At 39.2% G+C, this 25,820-nt stretch overlaps 3 protein-coding genes and 1 long non-coding RNA gene across 4 annotated transcripts; all 4 read right to left on the bottom strand.

The window, feature by feature from the left end:
• Positions 1-3,800: 3,800 nt before the first annotated feature.
• LOC112170427 (probable cyclic nucleotide-gated ion channel 14) lies at positions 3,801-8,593 on the bottom strand. The gene is made up of 7 exons (XM_024307718.2): positions 7,117-8,593; positions 6,525-7,044; positions 6,006-6,218; positions 5,619-5,920; positions 5,381-5,492; positions 4,994-5,230; positions 3,801-4,787 (listed from the first exon to the last, which is right to left on the bottom strand). The coding sequence occupies exons 1-7, from the start codon at positions 7,164-7,166 to the stop codon at positions 4,044-4,046; spliced, it is 2,178 nt and encodes a 725-aa protein (XP_024163486.1). The 5' UTR covers positions 7,167-8,593; the 3' UTR covers positions 3,801-4,043.
• Positions 8,594-9,322: 729 nt separating this feature from the next.
• Positions 9,323-11,597, bottom strand: LOC112170428 (serine/arginine-rich splicing factor RSZ22). Its single transcript, XM_024307719.2, has 6 exons — positions 11,469-11,597; positions 11,195-11,300; positions 11,018-11,106; positions 10,155-10,380; positions 9,873-9,998; positions 9,323-9,641 (listed from the first exon to the last, which is right to left on the bottom strand). The coding sequence occupies exons 2-6, from the start codon at positions 11,281-11,283 to the stop codon at positions 9,605-9,607; spliced, it is 567 nt and encodes a 188-aa protein (XP_024163487.1). The 5' UTR covers positions 11,284-11,300; positions 11,469-11,597; the 3' UTR covers positions 9,323-9,604.
• Positions 11,598-14,408: 2,811 nt separating this feature from the next.
• LOC112171760 (UDP-glycosyltransferase 73C7) lies at positions 14,409-16,019 on the bottom strand. The gene is made up of 3 exons (XM_024308893.1): positions 15,828-16,019; positions 15,413-15,599; positions 14,409-14,767 (listed from the first exon to the last, which is right to left on the bottom strand). The coding sequence occupies exons 1-3, from the start codon at positions 16,017-16,019 to the stop codon at positions 14,409-14,411; spliced, it is 738 nt and encodes a 245-aa protein (XP_024164661.1).
• Positions 16,020-21,084: 5,065 nt separating this feature from the next.
• On the bottom strand, positions 21,085-23,023 carry LOC121049684. The gene is made up of 3 exons (XR_005801052.1): positions 22,765-23,023; positions 22,568-22,666; positions 21,085-21,812 (listed from the first exon to the last, which is right to left on the bottom strand). It is a non-coding gene; the product is annotated as an uncharacterized LOC121049684 (long non-coding RNA).
• Positions 23,024-25,820: the final 2,797 nt, after the last annotated feature.

Genomic DNA, 25,820 nt, shown 5'->3' with positions numbered 1-25,820 from the left:
GGTGTTGAGGAAGATCAACGACAATGCTTATGTTATTGCACTTCCTGATTCCATAGGCATTTCTAACACCTTTAATGTGGCTGATCTGCATGAGTTTCGTGAAGATGCGGTTCTTTATCCTGAAGAGAACTCGGGGTCCAGTTCTTCGGAGGTGGAGGAGACTGATGTAGAACGAATGGCAGCCCGAATTGAAGAACAGCTCGATCGTGCAAAATGAGGAAAACCAAAACCAAAGTTACTATTGCAACTTTCGCATTTGGTATCCGATTTGATTGTGCCATAGCTTTCTGGAAAGAGGATCGCGCTAGGAACAAAACTTGTGGCTATGCCACGATGTGTGGCATTTTTCGGGCTTTCGGGGTTGTTTAGGGCCTCAAAATTGCATTTTACTGTTTTTCAGAATTTTCGGTTTCCTAGTTTATTTTGGATTTGTTTTATTTTTACCCGTGGGATTTAGGGTTTGGTTGTTAGTCGCCCTAGGGTTTCTTTTCTCCTATATAAACCTTAAACAGCTGCAGAACCTATCTTTTATCATATTATCAATCAAATTGAGATTTATCTCTTTCATCTCTGGTGGACTCCAAAACCTTTGTTTTAGATTTATTGCTTGTAAACCTTAGGTGATCTTTCCGACTGCGTCATAGAAGAACCCAGAAACACACAAAAATGAATATCAACTCTAACCCAGAAGAACCCAATTCTAAATGTCTCCTTAGCTTCTAACTCAGTCAATTCCACTAACCTCGAAGTTCCACCGTGCTTCACTAGAACCGCCACCTACTACCAACGACAGTTAGCCTGATACAAGTTTGACTTTAGATCGAGTGCCCAAAGTCGAGCTTTCTTCAAAACTCCATTGGTCCACAAAATTGGAAGGATAGGAATGGCGTTGGATGTTGCTGAATTCCTCTGGAACAAGTTCTTGAAGCTTCTGGCAAAGCTAGACTTTGAATCTGATTCAGGTTATGCATGTTACCATCTGTTTCTTCAATTCATCAATAAAAGACCTCGAGTTTGCGCTAATCTTGCTATTCAAACCCAGGACTAAAACCTTCAAGCAATCTTCTCTGGAAGTTATCAATGCTTGGGAACTGAATTGGGTCGGAGAGTTCTTGCAAGAAGGCGTTGTATCTTTTGACTCCAGTGGCTACCTCTTTGTCTTTTTCAACTTTCGATCTTGAGCTTGCGCTAATCTTGAAACTGTCTAGGAGAGTAGGCGACTTCAATGTCTTCATGGGCATAAGAGGAGCTGGGGTAGTAGTAAAGTAGGCTTAAGCATCACCGACTCCCCTGATGATGATGATGTCAAGTTTTCGGGAAAGTTCCCAAATCATCAGAGAAAAAGAAGATAGAGAAGGAAAAAGAAAAAGAAAAAAAATGAATTAACAAAAGAAAAGGGTAGATTGGTCCTTTTTTTGTCTTCATGTGTTTGTCATGTCACGTTTTTAACGAAACTGTCACGGATTTTGGACGGAGGTATTATGTCAATGTCAATGTAAGTTTTTGGGTATCACATTGATATGTTTGAGAGTTTGGGTATCAAATTGGCCTTGGTAGAATAGTTTGGAGACGGTGGCTGAATTTTTCTCTTATATTTATATACTGTTTTATGTTTGACAGACTCATGATTTGGCTCCTTTCTCTAATTTGGCATTTGGAAGTGTCGGTCATGCAAAATGGGTGAAACATAAATGTCACCCTAGTATTTTGAGGTGGCTGAGGTTTCTGGTCCATAAAGTTTCTCAGGCTTCCTCAGCCTTCAGTTTAAGGGCCATAGAGGCATAGAGGTGTAGGGTTAGAGATCTTTGGAGGGTAGATGCATCTATCTGGTTCTGTAAATTGGTGCCTTGAATTGGTGGTTTGGGGGGGTCTGATTAGACAAAATGATTCATTTCTTTGACAAAGATGGCCTATCTAAAGGCCCAGTGCATTTAAAAGTTTTGTAATGGAATATCATTACCTTATAAAGGATTTGATTTGACAAGACACATATTAATTTAGGTCATGAGTTCATTGACATTAGGATTTGGTTTGGTATGATCCCTTATAGATCTTCCTTTGCCTACAACCTTGATAGGCTTCAGATCGGTTACAGGAGAGATTCTTTTTTGTAATTTCTTTTCTCAAGCAAAAAAAAAAATTATTGTTATTTTTATTTTTATTTTGACTGATAAAACAAATGGATGTACCTTTAGTGCTTGTAAGGGCTCATGTTCTAGCCAGATTTTTGAATACTTCTCTAGATCCATGCAAGCTGGTTTGAAGAATTTTAAAGACGTTGTTTTTGATGAAAGCCGTGTGTTATAGTAAGCATTTTTTTTTCTCAAATTGGCGCTATTCATTGAACCGTGTCAAGACTTAATTTCAACTGCCTGTTTTGCCATATGTAGTTAATTTGAGTTGGTTCTGTCAAGCCCATATGTATTCCTTTTACATATTTTGAAGTTTTTTGTTTTGTTAAGGAAAAACAAAATCAGTAGATTCACTTTTGGCAATGACTTCTCGTCTCAAAAAAAGAGTTCTACAAATTTTAATTATTAATTTTTATTTTAACTCGATAAAATAGGGATCTTGACTATTTACCCAATTTGAGGCCAACAATTGCCCACTTACTCCAATAAAAGATTGGTATGCTCATTTACCCAATTTAAAAGAAAAAAAAACTATTTTGGAGAAAACTCAACATAAAATTACAAATATATCCAGTCTCTCTTCTCAGACCCAGACGACCCCTCTCTCTCTCTCTCATTGTCACTGATGCTCGACCGAGGTCTCCGGCGAATCAGACCGCCGGTCTCCTAATACCGTCAATTGCAAAATGATGTCAATCAGATCGGCGACTCAAGCCATCAGTGAATATGACCGATGTCAATCCCTTTATCCCCATCACTTTTCTTCTCCCCTTTCTGGTTCACACATCCCCTTTCTTCAATTTCTACTAGGGTTTAGGTTCCGATCAATTTTGATTGTCGACCTTTTAATCATATTAGAGTTTCGATTATCATCGAAATTCTGGAAAAAAATGGATCTTCATGGCCTTGTTGTTATACTCCAAGCTGCTCTTAGCACCAATCCCGATGAACGTAAAGCCGCCGAGCACAACAAGTTCTTGTAATTTCAGACGTTTTGATTATCTATTCGGGTTAATTGGATATGTAATCTTGACTCGTGTTGATTGGACTTGTGCTTGATTGTGTAATTTGAGACTGAGTTTTGAGTCTGAAATTATTAGAGAGAAAACGACTTTGTAGATCTGTGACTGACTGTACTAATGTTTAAATGATGTAATTGTTTTGTTAGCGCAATAAACATTTTATTGAGGGTAATAAATTTTTTATTGGGGGACAATAAATAATTTATTCAGGGGCAATAATATTCTCTGGTGACCTATTTAAAGACAACCGGAGAGGTTTCCAACGACCGATGACCGAAGTCCGGTGAACGGTTTTCGGCAACGGTTGACCGGAGTCCCGCAGCTGTTGACCGAAGTCCCGTGAAGTCTCCGATGACTTCTCTCTCTAAGTGATAAAGAGAGGGAGGGTAAAATTGTCTCAAAAATAAACAAAAAAAATACTTAATTGGGTATTAAGGCTAAAAGTATGTAATTTATTGGGTAAGTGTTCTTATAAGATATTTGGATAAGTGGGGTTAGTGTAACTCAAATTTAGGTAAATGGACATTTTCCCTAAAATAAAAGGCAAGTGCTTCCAGTGCTCGTAAAGTCTGCCTTCAATTTCATCGGGACTCTTATATACTTCTTGAAATTGGTGCAAAATGGTATCTAGACTTCCGAAGATGCCTTTTAAATGACATTTTGTGCTGACTAACTGTAGTTCTTTAATAAACAGATTCGGCGAAGATTAAACACAGGATGGACATAGGGACATTTATGTTCAGTCAACAAGAACAAGTAGGTGGCAAATATGAAACATCTATACTTCCGGTTAATCCAAATGTACCTGGGTACCTGACCCATGTTCTTGTAATTTCCTATAGGCGTTAAAAAGAAGTTTATGAATCTGTACATAGTAATGAAGTAGTTACTAGTCGTCTTCTGGCTCTACTGAGAAGTCTGGCTCTTCAGGCTTTTGCAGCTTGTGCAACTGAACATCCTTCATTTTCTGAGCTCCTCTTCTCGTGTTTGCAGCAAACCTCGAAGCCAGAATGGTGACCCCCAAATTCTGTCTCGCTTGTGAAGCATTTGAAGCTGCATTACTCCTAGAGTACTCCTCCTCCTTTTCTTGTTCTGCCTCATCATCCTCTTGGTTGTCACACTTATATGAAAATGACTCAACCATGCTAAGGTTCTTTGCCAACAATCTCTTCTTGAATCGACGCCACGCAACCTGAATGAAACATGCAGCCCAAGTTCTCCAGTGGTAAGAGTAGAATCGGAATGTGTGTTGCAACTTCTTGCTATGAAGTCGTCGGAACTGATTAGCAACAAACTTGAGATCTTCTGCTCTAAGTGCAAAGGCCTCTACTTCATCAAGTGATCTGACAGTTCTTGTAGAAGAAGGCAAGTTGAGAGTAGATTTGGGAAGCAATGCCCAAGCAAGCAATTCTTCGCCACAAAAATCACCAGGTCTCAAAGTAATTGAGTTGAAGAAACCTGTCCGACCTCCATTTGTTGTCGAGCTCTCTAACTTTCCTCGGATAATGAATAACATCTCGGTGACGGGGTCACCTTCACGAACAATGTAGGTGCCTTGAGTACTCAAGGAGGATACCAAACGCTCGCATATGGCATCAAGTAGCTGACCATCCATCTGTGAGAAAAATGGGACCTGCAAATGACATAGTGGAAGTGAAAAGCATTACTCATCATCATTGGAACAAGAAGACTAGCAATATGCATCACGTTAAGAGTAACTAAATGATAGCACAATCTTATGCTAACCATAATCAGGAAAATGGACTACATATATGTCATCAGAACATGGTTTGGGGAAGACTTATAGCACTAGATTAGAATACCAAGGAAGTCACTTACGCGTCGAACAAGGTCTAAACATAGATGACGTTGGATGTCTCGACGAAGATCTGTAGGCAAGGCGCATAAGATGGATTCTTCATCAACTCCTCGAGTTGCAAGCCACTTGTACTGCACAAATCTCCTAACACGTTCTTGCAGATCTTGAGGGAGTTGCCTATGTCTCATCCACTCCTCTGTGTCTCGCCGCCTGAGCCTCCATTCCTCAAGTCTCACGGTGAGAGATTGCAAGTAGGTCTGCACAAAATAGAATGTGTCTAAAACTCTAAAATATCAGAATGAAGAAAAGAAGAAACCTTGTTACTGAAGTGGAAGAAGTTACAGCATTTTTTTTTTCTTTGTCAGAAAACACAATATGATGTTTTGATCATAAACAAGGTAACATACCTGCATATTTCCAATTAAGTGTGCAAACAGAACCAGACCCAAAATAGCAATGAGTATAGCAAAAGAAGTTTCACCGATATATGTGCTTGTAGTCAAAGTCTGACCATAGGAGCTGAGATATATTGAAACAGATTGTATGAGAAAAACATAAACAGAACACGACATTCATTAATATTGATCAAATTGCAAATACATATGCCCGTTACAGTGAAGCATAGTCTTGGTCATACGGTCATACCTCAAGTTCTGTAATCCCCACCAAAGACAATACAAGTACTTCTCTAGAAACGAGGAGGAGACTACATTGTTGGTCAGTGCATTCTCAAATATGCCATAATTGAAACCAATGGAGTTCTCCGGGTTGCAGTTACTAAACACATGAGTACTGTTTATCCACTGCAGGCGTCCATCATTGTTCAAAGAACCACAATCCAAGTAGCTGAGAAAACACTTGATGGGGTCAACTTCTTTTCTGCATTGAGACTTCCAGCAAGTTGCATACCGTTCGATTGATAATAGGTACCATGAAGCACCTAAGACCTACAAGAACAGGAACAGAATCAATGTTGTTGACTCTTGAAGGGTGGTAAAATTGAATTAATGTTAAATAAAGAAAACTACATACATGACTAGCTAACATGTAGAGTATGAGATTATACGCAGCCCCAGCCCAAGCTGTCTTTGTGACCACACCAGTGGCTTTGATGATCTGAGAACTTAGTGGGAAAATGAGATACAATCTAGGAACATATTGGAGCAGAACAATCAGTACAAGGGCATTATGGGTATGGCCAGAACTGGAGCTTTTAACTGCAGGTATGATGAACCATATGACAATCTGCCAAACAGAATAAAAGTAGCGTCATTTCTACAATTGTGAAACCGGAAAAAAAAAATGCAGAAAAAATAGTAGTCAATAGTGCAGTAGACTCCAAATGGCACTAAAAATATCCTACAGTTTCTTGTTAAACAGAAAGGGCTAGCATACACTTGTATGACTTAATTTGACTAAACATATCTAATCATGTTCAGTAAGCCAAATTCACAAATCAAAATGCCAATGAATAGTACATTGTAGATGAATCACTCTAGACCAGTATACTAATTGAGCAAAAGTATGTTTATGATGATGATGATGGCATACCTGAGGGAGAGGCAGTGTAGCTATAAGATCTACGAAGAAATCTGATCTCAGATACCTTCTAGCAATCTTTTTGGGATCCATAACAAGTTCACCCCTCCCAAAAACTCTAGTTTTTGGTGATATATAAGCTGTCCTCAACTTGATGAAAATATGAAGTAGATAGAGCATATCGGCAAGCGTACGAAAACATGTCACAACAATTCCCAAGTTCAAATCAGTTGCCATACAAGATGAACTGTCATCATTATGTACTGAAGGAAGGTAGAAAAACAGTGGATCAACGAACAATGCTACTAAGCAAGATATGAGAAAAATCCTGTTCCATTTCAAGAAAATATCACTCCCAGGATCAAGAACTTTCTTCTGATGTGGCTCATGGTTCTCTGGGAAAACCTTAAACCCTCTAAATCTAGTAGTCTTCTTGGCTCTATCACCAGACAGTGGATCTTTTAAGTGTTTTTGGGTAATGTCACTCTTTTCCCAGGAAAAATTACCATCTTGTTTCTCATCATTATAAAACCTACGAACATGAAAACACAGTAAGACTGCTGGAAATAAATGACAATAGGAGACCATGGAATGAAGACAGTACCTCACTAGCTTATCTTTCTTCAACTCCATGCTTGTTCTGGCAGCCTTCATCTTCTGAGAACAAACTACATGAACAAATATGCATCAACTTTGATTGCAACACAATTTGCTGAATTTCCCATTTTTGCAGCTAAAGGGTAAAAAACAAGAGCAACAAATGCGATATATTAAAACCAAAGAGAGACGAGGCAGGCTTGATCCAAGGCCGGTTCGATGTGGGAGTCGTCATATTTTATGCATGTTTTGAATTAAGAAAGATACTGAATCAGAGAGAGAGTCGGAGAGGGAGAGAACGTGAATGACATGAACGTATATATAAAAAGGAATAAGTGGAGTGTAGCCATTAAAGACAAGAGAGGGAGATGTGTATTATATACACGTAATTTATCTGTTAGCATATGGATAGGCAGATATCTAGCAACAATTTGCTTCAGAGTTTGATTTTGATTTATCTTTTTTTCCAACTGTAAATTAGTTGAGGAGGGGACCAAAGGAGGCACGATGCCATTACCGTTCTAAGTCAACTAGTCCAAAAACACTTTTGACAATGCCAGATCTGAATCCAATCTCAGCAGTTCTTTGTCTTGCTTATAGTAAAACTTCATATATGTTGGACAGTTTTCTTTGGCATCTATAGTTCTCAGTTCTCCCTCCTACTAGGGTGGCGGCCAAAAATTAAACCGGTCCATAAATATCTGATTGGCCAAATTATGGGAAGCACTGGTGATGCGGACCCTCTAAGGAACTTTCGTTATGTCACCCTCATGCATGTGATATCTTCTAGTCACATCACTTGTCGGTCAATTATAAGCAGTTAAAAGTGATTGCGAATGAGGTTTTACCTTAATCGTCAGTTTGTTTAACGCGCATGTAGACATGCCAAGCGATGCTTTCAGTTCTATGTGATGAAACCAGAGTGACTATTCCAGGTCAGTAGAATATCCAAGACATTTTCCAACTCTTTTGTGTTGGACCTTGTTCATAAAAATAGGAATAAGAACGACCCGCGGGTAGATGTTGACGTGTCGTATAATTATACGTGTGACCGATGGCAGTGAAAGAAGGCGTGTACAGCACAAAATTCTTAATCAGTTGATTGACGACCTACTGGGTTAAAATTCAACCAGACAATTTGGCGACCTAAAACCAACAATTCATGAATAACGTGTGGACCTTTCTTTACCAGTCGCAAAAGTGCTCACCCACCACCCTTGGAGGATACCCAGATTTGGGTAGCAACAATCTATCAAAAGTTGACAGTTAATACCCTGCACATGTATTCCCACCATGTTTTTTCTCATTTTATTTTATTTTTCCGATGGAACAATGGCTCATCGCAGCAAGGAGTAGACTGGCTGGCAAGATTATATAGGGGCATAACTATAAATTGTGCTGTAATGGAACCCTAATCACAAACGTGTGCACCAACCAGTAGGTTAACTCTGAATCATTGGTAGATCCATCTAACATAATGCATTGGAGACCCAATCCACTAATGTGAGTGGCATTCATCACAATTAGAGCCCAACAAAGTACACAAGGCATAGTGAAGCATTTAAGATCATTTCACATGCTATTCTCACAAATAAAACGGTCACTTCATTGATTTCAAGGTTTTATATCAAATTGAAAATCCAGGACACCAGGCCTAAGAATATGCCGACTTGTGTGCATGAAACGACAACCGATCCAAGGGAAGTGATGGATGAATCTAAATAAACAATCTACCTGCACGCCTCAAAATGAACTCCACTAAGATCAGAGTTCTTCCTGTAGAAGACTAATGACGTCTAAATCAATGTTTCTGTAGACCTAATCTCTCTTAGAACAGATACGAGTACCTGCCACAAGCCGCTCCTCAATCCTTTCATAAGTTAAAATTAAACAGAGGCCACTATTGTAGTAGATTGAAGGCGCATCACAACCAACGAGTTTCAATGAAAATAGGAGAAGCTCAACAAATAGCAGGCTGGGATCCACAACTGTTTCAAAATTGAAGATCCCAGAGCAGAGCAGAGCAGTGAAGAAATCCAAGGGCCAAGGGAGTGCAGAAACACAAAAATTGAAGCTCTACAGATAAGCCGGCTGGGATCCCACAACAATCAAAATTGAAGATCCCAGAGCAGGGCAGTGAAGAAATCCCAGGGGCCAAGGAAGTGCAGAAGCACAAAACCAATGAAGCAGAAGAACCAGACGACACCTCAACACAAAGAAAAAAAGAGCAGAGATTTTTAGCAGCATTCTAACAAACACTCTTAAACAAAGTTATGATACCAGTGTACTCATAAGATCCTCATGCCTACAACTATCGCATAGGTAAATAAAACCAGCTCAAAATAAGAAAGTAAGGAACTTAACCAAATCCAGAGAGTAGAGGCAGAGGGCGTCCCCCAAATTAAACAGAATTGTGCTGAAGTCCAAGAACACTACATAACACTTAATCCCAGTATATCCTCTAAACAAAGCCAGAGGGCCTTGTATGCCAATCCTCAACTCCTGCTTCTGCGTCGATCCTTCAAGCCATTACTGCAACAATTCAGAAACTAGCACCGTTAGACAAATCAAGAATATTGATCACACATAACACATTAAAAACGTGCTCTAACGTCCACAGTATTCATTAACTAATGCACAGGATATAAGATCATGATATTAATCAACATTGCTAGTCATCCACAATCAGTGCCGTGTGATAGAAGGGTTTCATAATCTTGCAGCAGTATTTTCTAAAACACACAGGGAAAGGAGGAACCTCACCCATTTGCATATGGCAACTCGTCCCGTCCACGGTATGGTGGAGACCTGCTACGGCTGTGCCCACCCCGGGGTGGTGTCAAACTGCGACGTCTGGGTGGGGGAGAGCGCCCACGTGGACTATAGCTCCTGCATCACACAACTACTTATGTTAGAAGGCATTAGATGAGAGAACATGAAATCCAACATAACTTGCATCCACCAAACCAACTTTCAATACGAGATACACCTGAACATCTATCTAACAACACCTGAGCTAGACAACAAATAACAATATGACATTACCTCCTGCCATAGCTAGGACTTCTGCGATATCTAGGTGGGCTGCGGCTACGACGCCTTCCAGAACCACCACGCAGACGGCATTCACGAGCAAAATGACCTGGCTCACCACACTCGTAGCACTTCAAATCAGAACCGCCAGAACGTCCACGACCTCCTCCGCCACGACCACCACCACCACCACCACCTCTAGAGTTGTGTGAAAGCTCAACCCTCCAGCCATTCTTGCCTGTCCAAAAAGAAAACATTTGATAGATGGTCAAGATATCACAATTTTGGAACACTGGTATATTTTGCTTACTGAGAGAGATGAGATAAACTAGCTGATGAGAAGAGAGCTCTAAACAAAGATTAAAATACATCTAATTTCTGCAGACTTGATAAATGCAATAAATAAAAAATTCAAGTAAAAGGCAGGAAACCAAGTACTTTCAATCGCAGTAATCCCAACACCAAATAATAGGCTAATTCAAAGTCCAACAAAAGCTCGTGACTTGTAATAGGATGGACTCATAAAAGAATAGATAAGATGATGACCTACAGAAGATACCATTACATAATAGCATTCAAAAGAAATCACACTCACTTTAGCTAGGTTAACACCCTTGTGGAGAATTACACATTATATAATAGCTCTACTTTCCTCAAAATTCTAAAAAAAAAAATACTAACTTGAATGGTTGATCATAGGCAAATATAGTCTAATTAATCTGAATCTACAAGTCCAAACTCATCCAAATCTACAAGTTCAGCAAAGTAACATCTAGGAACCCACATTATAAGATAACTGTTCAACAGATATGAACACTAGTTGGCGAAAACCAGATTCAATACAACAGAAAGCCCAGTGCTTCAAAAAAACATACCATCTAATTCACGAATGGCATCCTCGGCATCTCGGCTGTCATCAAAGTCGACGAAAGCATAACCCGGTGGCCTCCTTGCAACCCACACACTGCCCATTACCAATAAAACCAAATCAACAATCTTTCACCACACTAAAACAAACAAACAAGAACAACAAGAAAAGCCAACACCTTTACCTTCTAATAACTCCGAAATTGCGAAACTCATCTTCGAGCTCCCCCTCCGAAACTCGAGAACTCAAGTTCCCAACGTAGACGCGAGACATTCTTCCTCGATTGAAATCTGTACATCAAAACCCACAAAGCATTCAGAAACAGAAAACGAAGCAAAGATCGAATCTTTCTCGCACAGAATCTTTGAAATCAAGGGTTTTGATTTGAGAAAACCAAACTGAGATGGATCAATTTGAAAAAGGAGGAATCGACTTAGCGAGATCTGAAATTTTCGAACCTTTTTGAAGAGAGAAACCCTAGCAGCCCTCTTGCTCGGTTTGGCTTTAGTCACTGAGGTTTTGGATTTTATACAAAGTCGACTAGGCCCCTCATATTTTTTATTTTTCCGTTCGATCCCTTGGAGATGGATATTTAGATTTTAGGCCTAAAACCTTGATGAAATTAGATTTCCTTAATTTACTTTTTTTTCCTTTTGTTCTTCTTTTGTGTAATCCTAAAAGTTGAACAAATTTTGATACCAAAACCGTATGGTGTAGTGGCATTTCTCTCCACATTTACTATGCCTGAATGCGCATTCTCCGCTCCTAAATTCCTAATTAGTATGCACATCAGTAGTCGTCGAAAGTTGATCTCAAAGTTAGTATTGTCAAAAATCATTGATTTCTTGGTTTTCTTTCCTATTATTATTTGCAATGATTAATTTCTCAATTTCGAATAGTGTTGAATTCATAAGCAGATCGATCACCGCCCATCAAACTTCGTTAGAACCGTCTGATATGGTAAGGTTTGTCGAGCAGCCTAGCATGGAATCTTCATGTTTAGCATTCAAGTCTCAACTCTCACTAATTTGTGGCCAACGAGTTTGAGAAGCTTTCAGGTTCGTGCGCCTACGGCGGAGAATTAGTATGATTTTTCTAGGATATCCTCGTGGACCTTAGTCTAAATACTGACGATGTGGGTGTGTTATGTACTAACTCGCTAACATAACCAATGTAGCTTGCTACCTCACTCCTGATAAAAAATAAATAAAATAAGTAAATAATTCAAGCTTTTTTTAAGGATTGAGCATATTGAAAGAGATTTACTAAAGACTTAATTAATTTACATATGGGTAAAGTGTTTTTGAAAATCTTGTCCATCGTACTCTTTAAAAATTTGTGGTCTTGCTATTCTATCATTAACATAGCATCCAAATTAAACGTTTACACCACCTCTTAATACCCAATACCAGCTAGCACAAATAAGTTGTGGATAAAATAAAGGAAAAATGCACAGACAGTGTCTAGACACTTTGACAACTGGCAAAGTGATACCTGAATTTTAAAACTTATAAATGTGATATCTGGACTTATATTTTTTTGTCAACGTAATACCTATGTCAACTTTCAGTCACGACACCGTCAATTTGACCACGTGTGACGCACTTGAGGCCGAAATTGAGAGCTAAATGACTGATGTGCCCTCAAGTTCCTTTTTTATCTGAACCGTGATTTAATATGAATAAAATAATTAATTTAAATGAATTTTAATTAACTCTCAAAAAATGAATTTGAAAGCTTGTTCATCATCAATTCTTCTCTCTCATTCATCACCAGTTCTTCTTCTCTCTGAGATTGAACGAGAACTTTGAAAGCTTATTTCTTTGAAATTGAATTGGGACTGGTGTTTGGGAAATGATGATAGCGGCCATCGGAGGTTCTTCAGAGGTCATCTTTCAATTTGAATTAAGTAATTAAGGTTTTAATTTCTTGCTTCCATGGTTCTTGAACCCAAACAAAAAAGAAAACTCAACCACCAACAAAAAACCAAACTTCTTGGATTCCAAAATTGGAAGGTGGGCTCTCTCTCTCTATACTTATTTACCCTCTACTTTGTAGAACACCACCACCAACAAAAAACCAAACTTTCTCATACATTTTGCCATATCGAATTACTTATGCTATGTTGTAATCGTGTTACATATCGAGTTATCTTTCCGTTATGTCACTACTATGTTAAAGCAAATGGAGTAGCTATTTGTGCACTCTTTGCTAGTTGGTGCTTGTTATAATACAAGTCTCATGTAGAGATTTCTGATATTATTTCAGAAAATACTCTAGTTGCTTATTGTAATCAGGGGTTTAGGCTCAATGTCCCCCCCTTGTATTCGACAGTTTCATTAATCAAGGCTTGAGAACAGCCGCACCAGCTCTTTATTCAAAAAAAAAAAAAAAAAAAAAACCAAACTTTCTCATACATTTTGTGTCTTCAATCCAACAACTCAAAAGTAATATTTTCTGATATCAGAATATGGGTACCTTTCTTGCAAAGCTGAATATCCTATGAAAAACCCATCAAGATCCAACACTTCGATTACATTGATCTCTTGGCTGCCACCAATGGCTTATCTTATCAGAAACTCTTAGTCGAAGGAAGCCATGGCTATGTCCTCAAAGTTGTACTTCGGGGCCGTCTTGTTACCTCAAGAGACCCTCCAGAGCTCACAGCCGAATTCCCAGACCCACTTCTATTTCTGGGCCTGAAGCCACCAACGAGATCGAGATCTTGTCAAAGATATAGAGCCCAAGATTGGTCAACCTTTTGTTGAGTTTAAGAAGATGAACAAGAATGAGTTTAAGAACGTAAACAATTGCTGGGATTTTTTTTTTCTTTTGTTTATTTTTTTTTCTTTTGTTTATTATTTTTTTTTTTTGCTTTTTCGCTGGATTTAAGAAGATGAACATGAAGAATTATTAGGTTCAGACTTGTTGGATTGGGATTTTTTTTTTTTTAATACGTATTGGATTGGGATCTTGGTTAATAGAACAAAGCATAAACATCTATTCATCTTTTATTTTCAATATAATAAATTATTCAGTTTTTATTTTTAATTTTGAATTTAGTCATTTAGGTTTTGATGGAGTGAAAAAAACTCTTTTTTGCCCTCATTTTCGGCCTCACGTGTGACAAAATTGATGGCGCCGTGACGAAAGTTGACACAGGTACGTATTATGCTGATAAGAAAATATAAGTTCAGGTATCACATTGATAAGGTTTAAAGTACAGGTATCACTTTGACAGTCCTCAAAATATCCAGACAATGTCCATGCATTTTTCCCTAAAACAAAATACTATATGCTTTAAGATGCTTATTCTTGAAACTATTAACTTATTGGGCAGAAGATGCCCTTAGTTGGTCAATAAGATTGTCTAGGGCTCGATAAGAGGAACCACCTTCTTAAACTGCATGACAAGCCAATCTTCCCAAGGCTTGTGCTCTCTTCTTTGCATTCCTTCCTTTCTCGCTTCCCAACATTAGCTCTCTCACGCCTGCACATATTGCCTGTTTTAAGACTTCAATTCCTAAGCCTAATTGATCAGGCACTTTTTTGATTTCGAGTCCGGCCCCGAGTCCTTCAACAACAAGCTTGGCATTGAGACACTGCTCGGCAAACATAGGCCAGGCCAAAATGGGCACGCCGGCGGAGATGCTTTCGATCACTGAGTTCCAACCACAGTGACTCATAAACCCTCCCACTGCTCGGTGTGATAGTATTTGGTGTTGATCCACCCATTCCTTTGTAACAATGCTTTTACCTTCAAAGTGTTAATGAATTAACATGATTCAATGATTTGAGATTACAAATACCTTCACAAAAATCAAATCATGTGCTTTGAGTACTAAAACTTTTCATCCATGTACTTTAAATTCTGTCAAAAATTCAAAATGTTAATGAATCTATCAATTTCATTATTTTGTTAGTGGGACAAATAGATTAAGAATCTCTTAAGCACATGGAATAATTAACAAACACATAAAATATGTTTCGTGCGGTTTAAAAAAAAAATTATAAAAAAAATATAACATTTTTGTGCATCTTCGAGTGGGCTCCCCGCACGATTGAGAGATACTTAATTTATATGTCATGTCATCGACAAGTGATACCTACTTACATGGATTCGATGAAATTATAGAGGTAGGGGAGATACTTAATTTATATGTCATGTCATCGGTAGGGAGCTGTTTGTCGAAAATGATAACACAAATATGAAATTACTTACAAGACATCTTAAAGGCCTAAAACACATGGTAAGAAATAAGAGCAAAGTTTTTGTCCTTGCTTGCAACTTATATAATAACACTGAATGAATATGCTTAAATAATTAAAATGTGATAATTGGATTGGATTGAATTGGATTAATAGAGTTGATGTTGTAAAAAAACTTGCAATTTTAGCTTACCTTTTAGTTTCTCTTCTAGTCCGTTTGGTGGAGACCATGTGTTCAATCGCATGACCACCAAGACAAATGGAACCCCTGCCTGCTCCAACCCCAAAATCACCTCATTAAGTTGATTCTCTAATAAGCCAGCTTGGGTTCCAAATGAGACATAAATCACTGAGCCTACAATCACTTGTTCATTGAGCCACTGCATTTGTACAAAGGCCGGTCTACTGGTTTTTCTGGTCGATGGCTACTTTGCCTATATTATTGTTAACAACGCCACCTTCCACTCTGCCAAACAAATTTAAAAGTCCCAAACACCAAGCTCTAGCTCCATTTTCATAGAAAGACTCAAGGGATGAAACGGTACCACTCTCTAGCTCCTCAAAGCTATTAACAATTAACCCCAGCTATTAATGTCAGCTTTGCTCACCTCAAACAAGAACTGAGAAAACAGGTCATTTGCATCACCTACTTGAAGAATCACCTCTGGTAATTCTGAAGTATCCAAAACAAAGGGAAGCTTAAGGCCAGGAAAGTGTAAAGGCTTTGAAACCGACTTTGCTTTCAAGTGTGGCCTATGCACGTTCGCACTTTTGCAAATGGCTACTGACAAGACTCCCATATATGCGATGAAACACTAGCCTCCTCAGAACTTTGAAATCCTAGCATGATTTGAGTGTCCAGCCCAAGAAGAAATCTGAGACCACGCACATGGGAAGGGATTTGGAATCTCGCATGGATTGTAGGACTTGTTCGAAGGGCTTTTGGAGTTGCTTGGTGGCGAGGAGGAAAGGGAACCACAAATCCATATACGGGAGTTGGGAGGTGTTTTCGATTCCTCGAGGTAAGTCGAGGGCATCGATATTTGTGGGGAAAGAGATTTGGAGGAGGGATATGTTTGGGTGATATGTGTCAGCGTGAGTCAGGGCTTAACATTAGGAATAGAATATATTGTAATTATTTCGTAGTTAGTACTTACCTGTTGTATTCCTGTAATCTTCTTTATATACCTCCACTATGAGATGAATCATATATCAGAAAATTCATTATCTATGTCTCGTCTTATTTGACTTGGTATCAAAGTAAAGATCCGAGAGGACTTTGTCTCTTATTTTCTACTTTTAAGTTTCCTAGTTCGAGGAATTAATTCAAAAACTCCATTGTTAGGGTTATTGTTTCCTTCACGACTACTTTCCCGTCGTTATTCCTCTTGCGTTGACATCCGTCCAAGAACGACTAGATCGTCTTCTTCTTGGACTTCGATGTCATCAAAACAGCCGCCTTCATCACCTGTCCAGGTCGCGTCTTCCTCGTTCAGACCCAACATTTTGCTTGGGTACTAGCACCAGAAAGTCAACGCCAGGTCGGCTTCCAGGTTGGCTTCGTCTTCTCCATATCAGTTTCCTCCACCAAGCCGTCCGGCGGTTTATTCCATCCGGTGACATCATCAGCAGTTTGGGTTCACATCAGAACTGGCATCAGAACCGATCAGATTCAGAACCGTCGATCATCTTCATCTCTTGCTCAGAACATATTCGACAGATCAAGCTCAGACCCGTCGGTTTCCTGTTCATCACGTTCCCAGGCCATCGCGTGCCCTCTGTCGCCCATACCCGTCAGCCCTCACTCTGCTTCGCAGGCCGTCGCTCAATCCCTCCATCGAGCTTCTACTTCAGTTCGCTCAGTCCAGGCCATCAGTTTCTCCTATTCAAAGTCAGGGAGAACTCAGACCAGATGTGATTGGGTATTTTCTTTCCTCTAGAACCCAGTCAATCCTCAGTTTCACCTCAACCCGTGCAACAACTCTAAAAAAAAAAAAAAAAAAGGGAAGAAAAAGAAATATAGATATTGTTACACGTTGTGTTATTGTTACTTCTGGAATCTCTTGTCCTTTTTATTCCCTGCATACTCTGTGTTCTTTGTGATTTTGCTACTATATTGTTGTAATGGGTGGTGATGAAAGTGAAGATCAGAGTTCCAGGATCAATGAGGTCAAAAGGTTGAGGTTTCTGTTCGAAGTTCAGATGGTGGTTCTTTTGGGGGTACGAAACTCAGTGGGACCAATTTTCAAACGTGGAAGAAGATTATGTCTGTCCACCTTCGTGGCATACACAAGATGGGGCATGTGACAGGAACAACCAAAGCACCTAGTGAGGAAGATGTGGATGCCTATACTAAATGGGAGGATGATAATGGATCTGTGATGGCAATTTTATTCAAAGCTATGACTGAAAATGTGCTACAATTGGTGGAAGAGTGTGAGATTGCTGAAGCAATATGGAAGACATTGGGGAATCTATATACAAATGAGTCTGATTTTATACAGGTTCATGAATTGATGTGCAAAGCTGCTAGTATGCAATAGAATGGTCAACCAATAGCTGTGTATTTCACCAAGTTGAAGAATGTATGGGTTGAAATTAATCAGAAGCGTCCTTGCAAGATCAAGAATCAGAAAGATCTTAAGTGGTACGAGAAGGAGAAGGAACTTGAAAGGGTCCATGTATTCTTGAGAGGGCTTGATGAGAAGCATAGCAGTGCCAAGGGAGAATTGCTGAGAATGACAGATCCTCCTAGTCTGAACACTGCTTTTACATACATCCGCAAGGATGAGTCTCAGCAGGAAAGTGTCAAGCATGCACAGGTTGAAGTATCTAGCCTAGCCATTCAGGCCAAGTCACCAACACCTTTCCTTCAGCAGCAGAATTCAGTTCCACTTCATCAGCAAGGTCTTCCACCGGGCTTCACCAACCGCCCTCGTCCTCAATGCTCTTATTGCAACGACCTTGGACATGTTCGAGAGACTTGCTGGAAACTGAATGGGTACCCCAAAAAGAAAAGTTATCGTCCTAAGGCGAAGGCAGCTGCAGTTCAGTTGGTCCAAGAACCAGATTTCTATGGCATGGCCGGACAGGATCATCATACAGCAGGTGGGGCTGCTCCTACAGCCTATAGCTGGTCGTGGTAAGATTGGTATGACTTTAAAGGTTTCTAACTTTGTTGGTTCTGATACATGGATTATTGATTCTGGTGCCTCAGATCATATGACTTATGATAAATCATATTTTACTAAATTGTCTTCCCCACCAGTGCATCAATGCCAATAGTGAGGCTTTTCCTGTGTTAGGGTCAGGGTCAATGCGTATTACTCCCACTTTAGAACTTCATAATGTGTTATATGTGCCTGACTTGTCTCATCACTTGATATATGTTCCACAGTTGAATACTAAATCTAAATGCTATGTAACCTTTTATCCTATGTATGTGATTTTTCAGGATCTTCTCACCAGGGAGTTAATCGGTCGGGGGTATTTGAGGGCCAGGTTGTTCCATCTGGATCAGACATAAGCAGGGGAGAAACCAGGAGCACAGTCCCGCGCCGCTTTGACTTCAAATTCTGACAAGCTAAGTGAAATTTTGTTGTGGCATCACCGTTTAGGGCATCCATCTTTTAGTCTTATGAGAAAAACCATGCCTACTCTGTTTATTGGTGTGGATGAGTCTGCTTTACATTGTGAAACATGTGTCTTGGCCAAGAGTCATCGTGCTACTTATTCTCCTAGTGTTTCTAATAAAAGTGTTATTTCTTTTGAGTTAATTCATTATGATGTTTGGGGATCTTCTAGAGAACCCACTGTGTCCGGTATGAAATATTTTGTGTTGTTTATTGATGATTGTACGAGATTGTCATGGGTTGCTCTTCTTAAAACCAAAGATGAAGTCTTTCCAGCTTTTCAAACTTTTCGTACTCTTGTTCAAACACAATACCATAGCACCATTAAAGTCCTTCGTTCTGACAATGGGGGAGAATATGTTAATCATGTTTTCCAAGAGTTTTTCAAAACCCATGGGATTGTTCACCAAACCACATGTCCACAAACACTAGAACAAAATGGAGTGTCTGAAAGGAAAAATCGTCATTTACTTGATATGGCTCGTGCCCTTCTCTTTAGTGCTCATATGCCTAAGTATCTTTGGGGCGATGCTATCCATGCTTCCTCCCCTCTTATCGATCGTCTTCCATCTAGTGTCCTTCAGGGAAGAATTCCATTTGAGATTCTTGCATCTCATGTCTCCTTACCTTCATTTCATAATCTTCCAGCTCGTGTCTTTGGTTGTGTTGCTTTTGTCCATATTCCTAAAAACCAGCGGTCTAAGTTGGATGCCCGAGCGCTTAAGTGTGTGTTTGTGGGCTATGGAGGTTATCAGAAAAGGTACAAGAGCTATCATCCACCAATCAGAAAGTACTATGTCACTATGGATGTTACTTTCTTTGAGGACATGAGTTATTTTTCCTCCTCAGATACAGCTCTTCAGGGGGAGAATTCATAGTTTGAAGAGTTGTATCATGGAGAGGGGGAGGAATCAGAAAGCGGAGAAGGAGGTATTTTGACGAATCCAGTTGAGAGCATCAGCTCATCACCTCAAGAAGCAGAAGTTCCAGACATCCAGACACCAATTTCAATCACTGAAAATGCAGTTGAAGACACAACTGCCCCTCCTGCCATCACTTCTACCCCTGACCCACAACTTCCTGGTACTGAAGATCACCCATTTGAGGTATGTCCACCCACTGGTACTAGCAATAGTGAGTCTAATGTTGAGCAGTATGTGTTACCAAATCGGACCACCCGAGGTCAATCAGCCAAAAGATATGAACTTACTTTTACTGCCAAATCAAAATACCTAGTAGCCAATTATATGTCTACTAGGAGGTTGTCTAAGTCATATGAATTATTTGTGAATCAAATATCTGCTGTATCAGTACCTAACAGAGTGCAGGATGCATTGGGCGATCCAAAGTGGAGGAAGGCAATGGAGGAAGAGATGGAGACGTTGCAGAAGAACAGTACTTGGCAACTTGTGCCTCCACAACAAGGCAAGAAGGCTGTAGGTTGTCGTTGGGTGTTTACTGTGAAACATAATGCAGATGGATCAGTGAATCGGTACAAAGCACGCCTTGTAGCAAACGGGTTTACTCAGACGTATGGTATAGACTACGATGAAATGTTTGCTCCTGTTGCCAAGATGAACACTATTCGGGTTCTGTTATCGTTTGCTGCTAGTTTAAACTAGCCACTCTGATAGTTTGATGTCAAGAATGCATTTCTTCATGGAGAGTTAGCCGAGGAAGTGTACATGAGTCTTCCACCTGGGTATGTAGTTGCTTCTCCTGGTGATTTTGTATGCAAATTGAGAAAGTCTCTGTATAATCTCAAACAGTCGCCTCGTGCTTGGTTTGGGAGATTTTCACAGTTCATGCGAAAGGTTGGTTACAAATAGAGCAACTCAGATCATACCTTGTTCCTCAAGCATCAACAAGGGAAGGTAACTGTAACGCCCCAATTTGCACCTCTCCAAATTGGTTACGTTATAGTGCCGCAAACCTTTAGAAGCATAAGCTAAGCAAGCTTAACTCATGTCCTCAAGAGACGCAAGGCAATTTAACTAAAAAAAAAAAAACGAAATGAAATGGCAAGTGTTGGTGGAAAACGTAGAGTTTAAAGCTAGGTGAAATTGAAAACTTTATTCTTACTTGTTAAAATGACATTATAACTAAACAATTGAGTGCTTTCCAAGCATAACTACTTAAGTGAAACAAAGCTGAATCAACAACTTACAACAATGAAAATAAATTCTAGTTTGGTTCAAACCGTTTGAATACGAAGTTAAGAAGCTCAGCAAACATTGACAGAAACAAGATAACACTCAACCTCTATCAAACAATAACAATTAAGTAGAGGTGAATAAAATGTGTAGGTAAATATACCAAGTGGTTAAAGAAAAATGTAGCACCCAGCTCAGTCCTGAAATCCTCCTCAATCCCCGTGCACAGTACCTACAAGACCAACTATAGTAGGGGTGAGCTTTCGTCCTCGCTGCTCAAACATCAGCCCTAGCTAGGTTTGAAAACCAAATAGTAATTGGCGCCAGTTGAGTAAAATATAATAAAATTAAGTAAAGAACTCCCAATGTGAAACCATATGAAAACGAATGAGTACCCTGGTGAAATCAAACCTGATGACCTGTCTAATACTAGCCAACTACATCCTCACCAAAGATTTAAATCTTCAACAATAGGTGAAGAGTAGCGAGAGTGTCCATTTACGCCGTACCACCTAGATCTAGTGTCACACCTCAAAGGATGTCTGACACTATCCCGTCCGTACAGCCCATCCAGAGATTTAGGGGATCGAAACCCAAGGAAGTCGCTATGCCTCGCTCACTCTCAAGTCATCCTCATCAACTCAAGTAAGAAAATTTTATAAAGCATTTACAAACAATAAAAGAATTCAGAAAAGCTGCTAACTAGGGTGAGCCTCCCTACCTTGAATCAAAGTGCTTCGAATGTTATTCCAAGTCAAGCAATACCTTTGGCTTTGGCTTGTGCAACCAGATTCCATGCTTCTTCATCCTATTACCAAGTTGGATAAATCATCAATTCACTTGACTGGTCTTTATAATTCATCTCCAACTTAACAACCTTTTTCAAAGTAGTACTGACTTATCGAAACATGAGATAAGTTGATATAAGACTCCATATATGTCTGCACCTTTGAGTATCAATTAAAATAGCCCTTAGAATTCAAAAGGCGAATGCAGATACAAGTGAGTTTGAGGTAGGAATTGATGATGCTTGGAGATTTATTAGAAATTCATCTGAATAGCAGTGAACTTGAAACTTTCCAGATCCTAAGTTGACATGTTAAGGTACAACATACTAAAATTTCAAGAAAATTGGCATTCGAGAAGTAAGGGAAAGATGGATGCAAGCAGCCTGAATTGTTCAGTTTTTCTTAAATATTCCAGCTGCATTTTATCAACTTAGAAAATTTGTCAAAAATTCATTTTGACTCCGATTGACATCAAACTAGTTGGTGATGGATTCTTGACATGTCTAGGTTTATGAACTAAAATCTCAGCATAAACACAATCAAGAGCCATATGGATTTGATAAGTAAAAGTCCAGAAGGTCAGGTTCTGATATGAATGAACTTTGAGTATGAATAAGCCATAACAAGGTTTTGATATGAGATATAGGGAAAGACTGAGTCATAACAGGTGCAGATGGTAAGTTCAATTATCACAAAACTTAATGAATATATATGAGATTCTATATGATAATTTAACTAGAAAAGATGGAATTCAACATATTGGGGCAAAACTTACCAACTGTAAAATCAATTGTGTGAACTCAAGATGGAGATGTAAACTTCATGAAATTAACTCAAATGTCGATGGAGAAACATGACCCAATCTGAGTAGAAACTGAATGTGAAAGAGGATTGGACATGCAAACACGAATTAGAATCAAATATCAGTGGTATCTTAGAACAGGATTTTCACTGAACTGTAAGCGGTCTTACCTTGATTGAGAACGAATTAACGGTTGGATTATCATGATTTTCGAGCAAGGTATAGAAGACGCAATTTCGAACAACTTTCATGAAGAAGTCGTACTGATACAAAGGCTAAAACTTGCAGTTTCTGGCCATCGAAGTTGGCTGACAGCAGCAATTCGGGAAGAGGTCAGAATCTCCCTTTTTGAAGATGAACTTGCATGCATCCATTCTCCATAGAAGCTGATAGACTCAAACGTAATCATTGTACAGAAACGTTGGCATCATTGAGACAAAAATCTGGAGACTAAGTTTACAGTGATCAGGCCCTGGACGACATAGATATGAAATGGTGAAATCAGTGGATCAAGTGGGTCGGTGAATGATCTGATGCTGATATGATCAATGTGGTCTCACTGGTCTTGAATATAAGCTACTGCAAATATACCCATTTGCCCTTGAACTTTGCTAACCCGTAACTTTTTCGTCTAACTCTGTTTCATGAACCGTGTACGTGTATATGCTAGCGAAATCAATAACTTTCAAACAATGTAAAACTCACATCTTTAATTTCAATCTCCATAAAATATTTGGAAGGGCCCTAGCAAGTATATGGTTATCGAAAGCTAATTTCAGAAAATAAATCTGAAAGAAATCATTACTAAGGTTCCACTAAGTAAATGTTGTCATCACTTCCTCATGTCCTCGGGGACTAGGAAATTTCTCAATTACGTCACTAAAAAATTCAGGGGTCTCACAGTATCAGCTCTAATTATTTATGTGAATGATATGGTAATCACCGGCAGTGATACTATTGAGATGGATAGACTGCAGAGACAGCTAGCCTCTGAGTTTAAGATGCAGGACTTGAGTGAACTTAAGTACTTCTTAGGAATTGAGGTAGCCAGGGGGAGAGAAGGGATCTATTTGTGCCAGAGGAAGTACGTTCTTGACTTGCTAACAGAAACAAGTTTGTTGGATTGCAGACCTATTGATACCCATATTGAGCAGAATCATTGTTTAGCTGAGTATCCAGAACAGATACCTACTGATCGAACTCGCTATCAGAGGTTAGTTGGGCGCTTGATTTATTTGGCTCATACTAGACCAGATGTTGCATATGCAGTGAGTGTGGTGAGTCAGTTCATGCATAACCCAAGTGAGAGTCACATGGATGCTGTTATGAGAATTTTAAAGTACCTGAAATCAGCTCCAGGAAGGGGAGTATTGTTTTCTAAACACAACAACATCCTTGAGGTTTGTGGCTTTACAGATACAGATTGGGTTGGAAATATTATAGACAGGAGGTCAACATCAGGTTACTTTACCTTTGTAGGAGGTAATTTGGTTACATGGAAGAGTAAGAAACAGAAAGTCATGGCACGATCTAGTGCTGAGGCCGAGTATAGAGGTATGGCTCATGGAGTGTGTGAATTGCTGTGGCTGAGAAACCTGTTACGTGGTCTGGGTTTCAAACTCAAAAGTACTATGCAATTGTATTGTGACAATAAGGCAGCCATTGACATATCACAGAATCCAGTACAACATGATCGTACTAAGCATGTGGAGGTTGATCGTCACTTTATAAAGGAGAAGTTAGATGCCAAAATTATTAGTTTTCCTTTTGTTCCAACTGAAGAGCAACTTGCAGATATACTTACCAAAGGAGTTTTCAGGAAGGTGTTTTATGATTCACTAAACAAGTTGGGCATGGTTGATGTGTATGCGCTAACTTGAGGGGGAGTGTTAGCGTGAGTCAAGGCTTAACGTTAGGAATATAATATATTGTAATTATTTCGTAGTTAGTATTTACCTGTTGTATTCCTATAATCTTTTTTATATACATCCACTGTGAGATGAATCATATATCAGAAAATTCATTCTCTATATCTCGTCTTATTTGACTATATGCAACGTTTTCGGAAATGAATTTGGCATTTGAAGGAGTTGTGATGATGGTCACTTTGATTCTTCGGCAGGAAAGAGCTTTGGAGAGGTCTATTAATGGAAGAGTGTGACTATCAGCCATGAAAGGAAAGATCCAACACAAGGTGTAATCGATGGCGATGTCATTTTTCTCTCAAGGAAATGATTGTTGACCTCAAATTGATAAAGTAATATGAGGTTCCCATCCAAAACGAATTGGTAATGGATGGAGTGACCTAAACCCTTATAAACTCATAGGCAAAGTCTCATTTTTTTCCATGTGGGATGTATATATTCTCAACACGCCCCCGCCCATGTGGCGAATTTTCAAGCCATACACGTGGACAACTTTGGGTGACGTGGAGCCCGTGTAACCGTTAAGCATGGGTAACCCACTCTGATACCATGATAAAGTAATTTGGGGTTCACATCCAAAACCAATTGGCAATGAATGGAGTGGCCCAAACCCTTATAAACTCATAGGCAAAGTCCCATTTTTCCTTATATTCTCAACACAAATGAAGTCTAAAATTTATGGTCTCAGTTATAGATGTCACGTCACGTCACGTACACATATCTATTTGTCATATCACGCCATATAATTCTTGAGAAAAATATCATATTGGCCTCACATGTTCTTTTGTTCATTCGTTTCTCTTTCCATAGCTAAGTTCAAACTTTTGATTGAGTTTTTTGTTTTTTTTTTAATAGTTAGGTTCAACCGTTGATTAAAAAGTTCTTATATAGTTCTCATTTTAATGGTCTTTATTAAAATGCAATAGAACCTATCCGACAAATACTTTTGAATTGCATGTGAGTGTATTTAGGGGTCATCTAGCCCGGCCCTACCCTAAATTTTAGGGCTTAGGGTCGGGCCGGGATGGGCTGGGTCTAATCAAAGTCAACAAAATTTAGGGTCAGGCTGAGGCTTAAATATGCTAATCTTTACCCGCCCGATAGGGTCGGCCTTCTGAATAAGGCCAAATAGGGCCGAAATAGGCCTTATTTTGTTTAACAAAACGAAATACATTATTTTTATTTTTTTTCGCAAAATGTGGTTCAATAATTATATAGGTAATACAAGACTCATTGTTTTTTGTTGATCGTATTTAATATGGGTGCGGCTATTGCCAGTTGCCACCCTACTATTTTCTTAG

Source organism: Rosa chinensis, chromosome 6 (genome assembly GCF_002994745.2).
Source record: "Rosa chinensis cultivar Old Blush chromosome 6, RchiOBHm-V2, whole genome shotgun sequence".
NCBI classification, from domain to species: domain Eukaryota; kingdom Viridiplantae; phylum Streptophyta; class Magnoliopsida; order Rosales; family Rosaceae; genus Rosa; species Rosa chinensis.
This window is presented reverse-complemented; position numbering and strand designations above follow the sequence as displayed.

Excerpts from the sequence above, each read along its gene's own strand:
- LOC112170427 (XM_024307718.2), bottom strand. The coding sequence starts at position 7,166 with ATGAAGGCTGCCAGAACAAGCATGGAGTTGAAGAAAGATAAGCTAGTG. Across the intron at positions 6,219-6,524 it reads CTACACTGCCTCTCCCTCAG|ATTGTCATATGGTTCATCAT; the intron begins GTATGCCATCAT and ends TCTGTTTGGCAG. Across the intron at positions 5,921-6,005 it reads TCTACATGTTAGCTAGTCAT|GTCTTAGGTGCTTCATGGTA; the intron begins GTATGTAGTTTT and ends CTGTTCTTGTAG.
- LOC112170428 (XM_024307719.2), bottom strand. The coding sequence starts at position 11,283 with ATGTCTCGCGTCTACGTTGGGAACTTGAGTTCTCGAGTTTCGGAGGGG. Across the intron at positions 11,107-11,194 it reads AATTTCGGAGTTATTAGAAG|TGTGTGGGTTGCAAGGAGGC; the intron begins GTAAAGGTGTTG and ends GGTAATGGGCAG. Across the intron at positions 9,999-10,154 it reads AGTCCTAGCTATGGCAGGAG|GAGCTATAGTCCACGTGGGC; the intron begins GTAATGTCATAT and ends TGTGTGATGCAG.
- LOC112171760 (XM_024308893.1), bottom strand. The coding sequence starts at position 16,019 with ATGGGAGTCTTGTCAGTAGCCATTTGCAAAAGTGCGAACGTGCATAGG. Across the intron at positions 15,600-15,827 it reads TTTCTCAGTTCTTGTTTGAG|TGGCTCAATGAACAAGTGAT; the intron begins GTGAGCAAAGCT and ends GTACAAATGCAG. Across the intron at positions 14,768-15,412 it reads ACTAGAAGAGAAACTAAAAG|GTAAAAGCATTGTTACAAAG; the intron begins GTAAGCTAAAAT and ends AACACTTTGAAG.